Source organism: Octodon degus, unplaced genomic scaffold (genome assembly GCF_000260255.1).
Source record: "Octodon degus isolate 3935 unplaced genomic scaffold, OctDeg1.0 scaffold00287, whole genome shotgun sequence".
In the NCBI taxonomy this organism is placed as follows: Eukaryota; Metazoa; Chordata; class Mammalia; order Rodentia; family Octodontidae; genus Octodon; species Octodon degus.
In genome coordinates, this window is record NW_004524863.1 from 559,104 (window position 1) to 569,874 (window position 10,771).

Genomic DNA, 10,771 nt, shown 5'->3' on the forward strand with positions numbered 1-10,771 from the left:
GTGGCCAGCTCAGCCCACCAGGGGGCGGGGCTGGCTGGCATGTGGTGCTGGGGATTGAACCTTGGTCCCTGTGCTTTGCTTAGCTTAGCTTGTTCCAAGTAGGTGCTTTAGACCACTGAGCCATCTCACCAGCCCTAGTTTTGTTTTCTTGAGACAGGGTGTTGCTTATGTACTCTGCATGCCTTGAACTCACTATGTAGCACAGGCTGGCCTCACACTTATGGCGTTCCTCCTGCCTCAGCCTCACGACTGCTGGGATTACTGACATGCACACCAAGCCTGCTTAGTTTTGTAGCAGAGGGAAAAAGACACTGAGGGGAAAAGACTTCCTAAGCTCTCTCACCATGGTCATGCAATTCTGTCTCAGTTACTCTTCTCTCATTGCTGGGACAAACACCCAACATGCAAAATGAAGGAAGGAAAGGTTTATTTAGCTCACAGTTACTGGAGGTTTCAGTACAGACTCAGCTGGCTCCAAGGCAGACTATTTTGAGAGTAGAGAAATCCTGAGAATGATTTCTGTAATCCCAATCCTCAGGAGATTGAGGCAGGAGGATCGCCATGAAGTTGAGGTCAGCCTGGGTTTCTTAGTTTAAAACAACCTGAATTATGTAGCAAGACCTGGGAGGATCAGTGCCTCTGTCTTCCCCAAACATCTCCTCTCTGCCCAAGGCAGCCTCTATTGCAGATGCCACCGCCCCAAGCTACAGGGTCTGGAGGAGAAGCTGGGGCACTGCAGCATCCAGGATGACCTGCTCAACACCTCAGTGAGGCCTCAGTGGGGGATGGGGCGGTTCCTGCCCTTTTTGCCCCACCCCCAAGCCCCGCCCTGGTCCTCTGGCCACACCCCGCAAGCCCTGCGCTGAGCGTCCTCCCCATGACTTACATGAGGCTTTGGGAGGACAATTCAACACAAACCATAACAACTTCTTTCACCCACAGAACAAACGAAAGAAGAGGAAGAAGAAGAAGGTTCTCGATCAGACTGTAGTTTCTGGTAATGTGCCATACAGTGCAGAGGAGCTGGAGGCTTTGTGGCCAGGGCTGGCTGAACAGCTGCAGTGCTGTGCCCAGGTAGGTGGTTGGAGACACCCCAGATTTTTTGAGGCACCTGATATGAGTGGACAAATAGCCTTATCCATCTCTAGGATCCTGAGCTCAGTGTAGACTCCATGGTTCCATTTGATGCTGCCTCAGAGGTCCCAGTAGAAGAACAGCGGGTAGAAGCCATGGTGAGGATCCAAGACTGTCTTCTGGCTGGCCAGGCTCCGCAGGCTCTGACTCTCCTGAGATCCGCCCGGTGAGCCCCACTCAGCGCCCTTCCGGGCTTTGGGAGACTTCATTTTGGTGCAGCATTCTCTCTTCAGCAGAGCGAAGTCCTCTTGGGCTCTGGTACCTAGAACTGAGCACTGACTTCTGGGAGCTTTGACTGGCTGCTTGGTGGAGTTTTTTGGTCTGTTTTTGAGAAATATTAGAAACCAGTTAATTGGAGGGAAAAAATAACTCTGCTAGCCAAAGAGAAGTCACCATTTTGATGAGTAAACTTCCAGAGTCTGCTGTGTATAGATACACACACAAAGCTCCTTAAGTGCTGACTCATAGTATTTTTTAACCTCTCCATATATTTCGGGCATCATTTTTCATCAGTTATATTTCCGTAATTAATGATTTTCAGACATCACTGCATACAGAGGCACATTTGCTGTCTGTGTATCAACATGTAGATTGTTTGCATTTTGTTCTTACATGATTTTCATTGCAGTGTGGCTTATGAGCAAAAATCTCCCTAGAGTGTGTTTCACCTCTGTGATGAGTTTGCATTCTCTTTCTGGCTGACAAATGAAATACATTTAAGCCAGGAACACTGGCGTCCGCCTGGGAGACTGAGGCAAGAGGATCACTGCAAGTTTGAGGCCAGGCTTGGCTACAGTGTGATCTCAAGAGGGCCCGGGGGGAGATAGATCAGTGGCATGAGGCCCTGCCTGGCAAGTGCAAGGTCCTGAGTTTGATCCCCAGTACAAAAAAACAAAAAACCCAGTGAGCTCAAGGCCCGCCTAACTGCACAGTGAGAGGACGAGAGAAATACATTTAAGTTCTTTCTCCAGTTCTAAGCATAACTCCTGTTTCCTGTTGTTAAAGCCTTTTTCCTCTGTCCTCCAGGGAGGTATGGCCAGAAGGAGATGTGTTTGGCTTTCCAGACATTTCCCCTGAGGAAGAGATAGAGTTGCTGAAGCAGATCCTGTCTGCTCCGCTTCCTCGTGAGTCTCTTCTTTTGCAGCCCTCTTGTTTTAGCAGCACTCTAGCACCGGCTTCGTAGAAACCTAGAAGTCCTCATTTGTTTTCCCCCCAGTACTGGGATTGAGCCTAGGACTTTCATACTAAGTCACACACTCAGCCATCCTTTAATTTTGAGAGAAGATCTCACCAAGTTTTCCCTGCTGGGTTCAAATTTGAAGTCCTCCTGCCTCAGTTTCTTGAAGTGCTGAGATGACATGTGTGCCACCACACCTAGCTAATCTTCACTTTTTGTATAGGGCAGCAGCAGGGCACAGAGGAAGGTGGTATAGAAGAAGAGGAGGAAGAGGAAGAGGAGGAAGAGAAAGAAGAGGAGTTGCAAGTTGTGCAGGTGTCAGAAAAAGAGTTTAACTTTCTGGACTACCTGAAACGGTGCGCACTGAGGCTGAGCTGCTCCCAGCACAGTGATCTTGCAGCTGTGGGGCTGGCTGGTATACTTGTGGTGCTGACCCCGCCTCCCTCCTGTCTTGGTGCAGCTTTGCATGTTCACACGTTGTGCGAGCCTACGTGCTGCTGCTGCAGAGTTACCGGCAGAACAGTGCCCACACCAACCACTGTGTTGTCAAGATGCTGCACCGGCTGGCGCACGACCTCAAAATGGAAGCCCTGCTTTTCCAGCTCTCCGTCTTCTTCCTTTTCAATCGTCTGCTTAGTGACCCTGCTGCTGGAGCCTACAAAGTGAGAGGCTGCCAGGGACTGGGGCCAGGGGGCCTGGGGCTGGTCTTCAGGTGTTAGAAGCCAGGAGGTAAGCAGGGCTGGCGGGCAGATTGAGGGAGCTGCCTAGGAAGAGCAAAAGAATCTGAGCACTCAGGAGGCTGAGGCAGGAGGAGCATTGTGAGTTTGAGAGCAGCCTGCATTACATAAGTGAGTTCAAGACCAGGCTACACTACATGGCAAGATCTCTATTTCAACAAGGATAAAAAAAAGGGGCTGGGGACATAGCTCAGTGACATAAACACCTGCCTGGCAAATGCAAGGGTCCGAGTTTGATCCCCAGTACTGCAAAAAAAAAAAAAAAAAGTCTGCATGAGCAGAGAGCATCTGTGTACAGGGAGGAAAAAAGTGCCTTGGAGCCAGCCAATCTGTGTCTGGGCTGACTGAGCTGTGGTGTCAGAGCAGCCTTCCTGCCCTATAGGAGCTGGTGACTTTCGCCAAATACATCCTGGCCAAGTTCTTTGCATTGGCCATGGTCAACGAAAAAGCCTTTGTGGAACTGCTGTTCTGGAAGAACACAGCCGTGGTTCGAGAGATGACTGAGGGCTACACTCTGGATGGCGGGTGAGCTTGAAGGTGGCGGGAGTGGGCACCAGAGGCAGGGAACATTTCCTTCCCTTTCAGAGGTGAGAAACAGGCCCAGAAGGTAAAATGCTGCTCTGAGTTTACCCGACAGGAATAGGACTGTAGCCTAAGTCTCCTGTCTACTCTAGTTTCTTTTGCTGTCATAGACAGCAGTTAGGGGTGGTTGTTGGGGGGAGGGGTTGTCATTGCCCCCCAACTTTGTATGAGCTCTCTCTGGCAATGTGCTGGGAAACCCTAGGATCCAAAGAAATTCTTGTCCTCTCGCCTTAGTATGTCAGCGTCTCTGTTTCCCACAGCACTCTCAGTCCTTGGAATAGGCCTGAGCTAGGCAGTCTTGTAGTTACCACACTGATGTTCCTAAGTGGAAGGAAGCGAGAAGGGTGCCACACATTAGAGCTCTGCTAACTGGTTCCACTGAGTTAGCTATCTCACTTTTCTTGTTCCTTTTTGAACTGCTCACAGAGGGCTTTGGTCTCCTCTGTTGGGCCAGCAACCTACATACACCTATTCCCCTTTCCCTTTTCAGGTCTTCCAGTTGTAGAGCTGCTGCGTGGAGCCTGGAGGAGGAGGCCCAGCTTCGGGAACTGTACCTCACCCATAAAGATGTAGAAGGTGTGGCACCTTGAAGGCTGCAGACTTTGAAGAGAGCAGCCTGGGCTCCAGGACCTGTCTTTACTGTATCACTCCTCCATCGCAGGTCAAGATGTGGTAGAAGCCATCCTGCCCCATCTTAATGCTGCTCGGACACGCAAGCAGGTCATCCACCGCCTGGTGCGGCTGGGACTGGCCAATAGTGTCAAGGACTTCCAAAGGTAGAAGCTTTTGCTTTGGAGGGAATGGGGTTGGACAATCCTCCATTCACTCCCTGGAGCACCTCTCCTACCAACACCCGCCCCCCAGTAGGAAAGGGACTAACATCGTATTGTGGACAGAAGACCAGGAGCTGGAGCTGCAGCGGCTTTTTGAGGAGTTCCAGGACTCTGATGGTGAGTGAGGTGGAAGCTAAAGGAATAGCTGGGGTGAGAGCCAGCCGTCTGCTTTTTGCCCCTCGGAGCTGCAGCAGCTTTTTGAGGAGTTCCAGGACTCCGATGGTGAGTGAGGTGGAAGCTCAAGGAATAGTTGGGGTGAGAGCCAGGCCGTCCACTTTTCGCCCCTCTTCTTCTTGTTTCCAGGGAAAGCTTATCCCATCCTCTCTTTCCAAAACTCGCTATATATGTGTCATATTGGAGGGAGTTCAGCTAACATCTTTCCAGAGACCTCTGATTTTTTTGTTACTAATCCCTTTCCCCGGTTGTTCTTGGGTATTCACACACTCCCTCTCCATAGATATCCTTGGTCATATCATGAAGAACGTAACAGCCAAACGCTCAAGGGCTCGAATTGTGGATAAACTTCTGGCCCTGGGGCTGGTGGCTGAGCGGCGGGAGCTGTACAAGAAAAGGAAGAAGAAGTTGGCACCCTCCAGCACAGTAAGTCTTGTCCAGACTCTGCTGGCCTAGGTTCCCCTGAGGTGCTCTCAGGGGCAGGCCACACACCCCTACCTCCCTTCCTCCTGTCTCAGGCTGTTTTTTTTTTTAAAAAAAATATATATATTTATTTATTTATTTATTTTGTGTGTATGTAGCCAGCTCAGCCCACCAGGGGGCGGGGCTGGCTGGTATATGGTGCTGGGGGATTGAACCGCGGTCCTTGTGCTTTGCTTAGCTTGTTCCAAGTAGGTGCTTTAGACCACTGAGCCATCTCACCAGCCCCTCTCAGGCTGTTTTGACAAGGCCTCTCCAGAGGGGAGGTCGGTAGACTTCACCATGCTCCTCATATTGTCTCCTTTTCATTTTCCACCACCCAATGAATTCCAGCCGGGTGCAGAAGGGTCTCTGCAAGACTTTGGGCAAGATCCAGAAGAAGAAGAAAACTTGCCAGAGGAAGAGAGTGAAGAGGAGGATGAAATAGAGGAGTTCTTGGAAGCAGAACAAGCCCATGGTAACTCAGTCCTCTCAGCTGAGTACCTTGGTCAAGGCCTGCATCAGGAAGGTGAGGACTTTTGTTGAGAGAGGTGGGTGTTGGAATGGAGGGTGGGCCAAATACATTTACTCTTTTTCCTTAGGCTTTTCTGCCCCGCTGCTGTGGCTCCAAAACTGCCTGATTCGAGCAGCAGATGACCGGGAGGAGGATGGTGAGTGGACAGATGTTGTTTCAGAGCCCTGGATCCCAGGGAGCCACTGCACCAGCTTGTGCAACAGAGGGCCAGCTTTTTCCCATGTGTGACTCTTAGTCCTGTTCTAGGCTGCTCCCAGCCAGTGCCGCTGGTGCCACTGACAGAAGAAACTGAGGAAGCCATGGAAAATGAACAGTTTCAGCAGCTGTTGCGCAAGCTAGGGATTCGGCCTCCTGCCTCTGTGCAGGCAAGTACTGGTCAGAGTGCTCAGCACAGTGCAGCGGTTGGCATCTGTTGCACCTGCTATCGTCTTTACTGTCCTCATGTCCCCTGTCCTCACTTCTTGTCCAGCAACTGTCCTGCTGGTCTTCTCTCTGCAGTCTCCTTCCCCCCAAATCCATGCTCTCTACTGCCCCCTAGATTTATCTTTTTTAATCTCATCTCCCCTCCCACTCCACATCCCATACAGTTTTTATCTTTCTAAAACAGTTTTCCTGGGCCGGGAAGATGGCTCAGTGGAATAAGCGCTTCCCTGGCAAGCGCAAGGGTCTGAGTTCAATCCCCGGTTCCGCAAAACAAACAAACAAACAAAAAACAGTTTTCCTGAGATCAGTCGCTCTTCTAGAGCACTGGGTAGCCCACAGAGGGCATGCCAGCCTCTGTGGGCTGTCAACCGTCCCATGACTTACCTGCTTTGCACCTGGCATAGTCATCCTTTCAAATGGAGGCTTTTCTCTGACTGTAAGCAATAATCATGCCAGTTCCTCTTTCAGAAAGCTCCAGCTGTGCAAGAATGGCCACAGCTATGGGGAGATGGCTCAGTAGAATAAGTGCTTCCCTGGCAAGTGCAAGGGTCTGAGTTCAATTCCTGGTTCTGCAAAAAAAAAAAAAAAAGAATGGCCACAGTTTCACACATACACTTGTACACATGTGCATGGACACACACATGCTCTTACCCCACCCATCCTCCTATTGAATCTCAGCCTAGGAGTCAGCTCAGGTGTTATTTCCTCAGAGAGGCAATCCCTGTTATCCTTTTAATCCCTAAAGTAGAAGTAATCCTTTACTTGGGATATCTATCCTTGGGATACCTGTAATCCCAACATTCCAGCGACTGAGGCAGGAGAATCATAAGTTCAAGGATAGCCTGGACTACAAAGTGAGTCTAAGGCCAGCCTGGACTACATAGGGAGGCTCTACCTCAAAAAAAGCATTAGGGAAAAAAAATGCAACATAGAGGAGGGACAGAAATACCCATGCCTGTGATTCCAACACTTGGCAGGCTGAGACAGGAGGATCACCACAAGTTTGAGGCCAGCCTGGATTACAGAGTGAGTTCAAGGCCAGCACAAACTGCATAGCAAGACTGTCTCAAAAAAAAGAAATGCACATGTGCAGCTCCCATAGCCAGAGCCCCACCTCTGGCCCCTTTGTTATTAGTTTGATGTAGCCTTAATCTAGTAAGTGTTACAGCACATTTATTTATTTTTTTGGCAGATTCATTCTTATTAGATTATGAGTTTCTTGAGATCACAGATCATATGGTTTACCTTTAGATCACCGAGATCCATTCGTTTATTTAGTTAACAGCTGTGTTTACTGGGAACCTCTTCATGTGGTAGACACTGTCCTAGAAAGAGGGTATGTATTATAGACAAACAGCAAGTAGAATCCATGATCCTTGTGGATCTTCATTAATGTGTGGTCTTATTTATTCAATGAGTAATAGAAAAATTTGGTGAACAGAGGCTGGTCCTTTTCCTTTGCTGTCATTTCCTCTCCCTCGCTGTTTCAGGGGTGCGGGGCGGCGGGGGCAGTACTGAGATTGAACCCAGGGTCTGCACACTGATCTGCATACCCAGCCCTTTTTACTTTTTACTCCGAGATGTAGTTGTGCTGTTGCCCTGGCTCTGCCGGAATTTATGATCCTCCTGCCTTGGCCTCCTAGAGCGCTAAGAGGTTAGGGCTGTGCATACCATGCCTGGCCCCTTTGCTGTCATTTTTAATTGCTGTCTCTGTAGGAAACCTTCTGGCGCATCCCAGCCAAGTTGAGCCCCACCCAGCTCCGCAGAGTGGCAGCTTCTTTGAGTTGGTCAAAGGAGCAAGAAGAAGAGGAGAAGCTACAGCCCGAGTTAGAGCTAGGCAGCCCTGCGGAGCAAGGCCTCAGCGAGGAAGACCAGCGAGAGAACCGGGCAGAAGCCCTCAAGGCCCTGTCATTAGCTCGGGAAAAAAAAGCGGGATTGGTATCACTGGAGGGTAAAGTATGACCGCTTACCCACTGACCACTTATTTGTGCCAGCCATGTTTTTTTGGAGGGGTGAGAAGGTATTTTGAGAATATGCAAGCCCAGTTCCCTAATTTTGTGCTTCTTCTGGTTACATTAGAAAAAGCTGCTGATGAGAAAGAGCAGCCGAAGGTGGTGCCTAAGAAGCGACAGCTGCTGGACAGTGATGAGGAGGAAGGAGATGAGGGCAGAAGCAAAAGCAGTGAGTCTTTTCCTTCTAATGTCTGTCTTCACTCTGAAGAAAAACTTTTCTGTTTCTTTTTCGCATATTTAGATACTATCTCGCCCTATCCTTCCCACAGCGCCAGAACTAGGAGCTCCAGTGATCCAAAAAAAGAAGCGATATCAGATTGAGGATGAGGATGAGGAAGACTGAAGAGCCAGGGGCAAGTCAGAGTTGAGAGGACCCAGAATCTATTCTTTTTTTTTTTTTTTTTGGCGGAACTGGAGATTGAACTCAGACCCTTGCGCTTGCCAGAGAAGCGCTTATTCTACTGAGCCATCTCCCTGGCCCCAGAATCTATTCTTAGTGGATGCAAACCTGGGCTCCTGAGCTCTTCCGTAGATCTAGGGCCTGGGAATTTTTAGTCACCAGTGTTGGAGAGACCGTTTTACAATCAGTCCTAGTTTTTCCCAGTTTTGGGCGGGAACTGGGGATTGAACTCAGGCCCTTGTGCATGCCAGGCAAGCACTTATTCAGCTGACCTATCTCCCTGGCCCTCTCCTAGTTTTGTTTTGTATTCATAATGCTGGAATCAGACACAAGCCCTGCCACATGCTAGATCAGTGCTCTACCGTGGAGGTACATCCCCAGGCCCTCTTCCCCCATTTTATCATTATGCCCATCCAGAAGCTCTCTGCAAACTGGCTCCTGGCTTCCATTCTAGGATACCTTTTTTTTTTTTTTTCTTTGTTTCTTTCCTTCTTTTTGGTTACTACAGACTCTTAGCAAATGAGAAGAAAACACAGAAGCCACCCTGGACCCCTTCTTTGCTCCATTGGTTGGTTGCTTAGTTGGTTAGTTTTGTGCTGCTAAGGACTGAACCCAGGGCATCTTACAGGCCAGACAAGCCCTGTACCACTCAGCTGCACCCCAGCTGTCTCCACTGCTCTGTTCTTTTTGGCTTTCTGCTAGAGGTGGACCCAGCACCAGATGGGGGGGCTCTACCATGATGCATTAGGGGGTTGCACTTTTTAGGAGGCACTTCACCCTCCTTTTTCCCGTGATCGCCTCCTAGTCACCAGATTGAGTCTAGTTACTGTAATTGAGGTGGAGCTAAGATGAAATATGTGTCACACGATGAATGTATTTGATGTGTTTGGCATTAAATTAAACATGTAAAATTAACAGTTGCAGATCTCAAGCTGAGTTCCCCAGCTATGCCCTGCTGGGGTTTTGGAAGAGCTTTAAAATATTACAGTTAAAAGAGATCACGAGGGGCCGGGGAGATGGCTCAGTAGGATAAGAGCTTGACCAGCAAACGCAAGGATCTGAGTTCAATCCCTGGTTCCGCCAAAAAAAAAAAAAGAGACCACGAGCCCTCCCTTTTCTTTCACTATAGAAGACACAGAAAACTCTCTTCAAAAATCCTCTTGCACTTGCCTGGCAAGCACAAAGGCCTGAGTACAATCCCTGGTTCTGGAAAAAAAAAAAAAAAAAACTCTTGTTCCCACCCATGATGATACACTCCTGTGATCCCAGCACTTGGGAGGCTGAGGCAGGAGGATCACTGTTAATTTGAAGGGAGCCTTGTCCACATAGTGAGTTCAGTACCAGCCTGAACTAGAAAGTAAAACACTGTTTCCAAAAATAAATCCTTAGAGCTTATGGAAGCTTCACTATGTAACCATGACTAATTAAATCATGGTTAATTGGCTGTTGGTTTATCAATTCAAATTGCTTCCTCTTTGGCTTCAGGCATTGTATGTCCTTAGGAAGTCAAGGGTGGAGGTGGGACTGAAAGTTGCAATTTCCTGATCACATGGTTGGTTCCTATGGCAACCAGGCCCCATCCTGAGACCACATAGAGGTCCCCAGCCACCAATCCTTCATTAGCACTCCCATCATTTCAGGGGTTCCAAGGAGGTGTATGTCAGCAAGTGGGATGAAAATAAAATATATATTTCACAACATTTCAGTCCCTTTCTCACTGTCAATATAGTTTATCACTTAATAATTTATCACTATCTTATCTCTTTATTTTTTTTATTTTTATTTTTTTGAGAAAAGCCAGCATAAAGCACTTTTATTGCAATAATAAAACTTGAAACTCATGTGGTATGGGGGAGGGGTGGTGCTGAGGGTGTGTGGAATGGGCAACAAAGCAACAATGTCTCTCACCAAATCACTACACAGGACAGCAAAGGGTGAGAAGGGACTGAGGGAAGAAAAGCCAGGGAACTCTGAGATCAGCAGAGTGAGGCCAAGCATTACGAAACAAAACCTCTCACAAAAACAAAACAAAAAACAAGGGATGCTGAAGCTGTGATGACCAGCATCATTATCTTAAGAGAACACTCAAGGATTTGTCATGGTGGCAGGGCTTTCATTGGGTGATTAAGTCTACAAACAGCACCTTCAATTTAAACTTTCAATTAAAGTTCTTAAAATTTAGGTTTTCTGGTTTGTTTTTTTTATTTTTTTTTTATTTTTATTTGTGTGTGTGTGTGTGTGTGTGTGTGTGTGTGTGTGTGGCCAGCTCAGCCCACCAGGGGGCGGGCTGGCTGGCATGTGGTGC

The 10,771-nt window shown here is 48.5% G+C and overlaps 1 protein-coding gene across 4 annotated transcripts in view; it reads left to right on the plus strand.

Annotated features, from left to right (window-relative positions):
- Timeless (timeless circadian regulator) overlaps positions 1–9,458 on the plus strand; it is a 36,411-nt gene extending 26,953 nt beyond the window's left edge. For 2 of the 4 annotated variants that reach the window (XM_023707374.1, XM_023707377.1), the window contains 16 exons: positions 943–1,074; positions 1,149–1,300; positions 2,161–2,258; positions 2,535–2,667; positions 2,772–2,973; positions 3,431–3,573; positions 4,121–4,206; positions 4,292–4,406; positions 4,495–4,580; positions 4,921–5,063; positions 5,451–5,625; positions 5,699–5,767; positions 5,878–5,996; positions 7,771–8,005; positions 8,134–8,235; positions 8,336–9,458. In XM_023707374.1, coding sequence (XP_023563142.1) covers positions 943–1,074; positions 1,149–1,300; positions 2,161–2,258; positions 2,535–2,667; positions 2,772–2,973; positions 3,431–3,573; positions 4,121–4,206; positions 4,292–4,406; positions 4,495–4,580; positions 4,921–5,063; positions 5,451–5,625; positions 5,699–5,767; positions 5,878–5,996; positions 7,771–8,005; positions 8,134–8,235; positions 8,336–8,409 — 2,064 coding nt within the window. In that variant the 3' untranslated portion in view covers positions 8,410–9,458. The remainder of the gene's footprint in view (positions 1–942; positions 1,075–1,148; positions 1,301–2,160; positions 2,259–2,534; positions 2,668–2,771; positions 2,974–3,430; positions 3,574–4,120; positions 4,207–4,291; positions 4,407–4,494; positions 4,581–4,920; positions 5,064–5,450; positions 5,626–5,698; positions 5,768–5,877; positions 5,997–7,770; positions 8,006–8,133; positions 8,236–8,335) is intronic. The other 2 variants (XM_023707376.1, XM_023707375.1) reach the window with 2 other exon arrangements.
- The last annotated feature ends 1,313 nt before the right edge of the window (positions 9,459–10,771 follow it).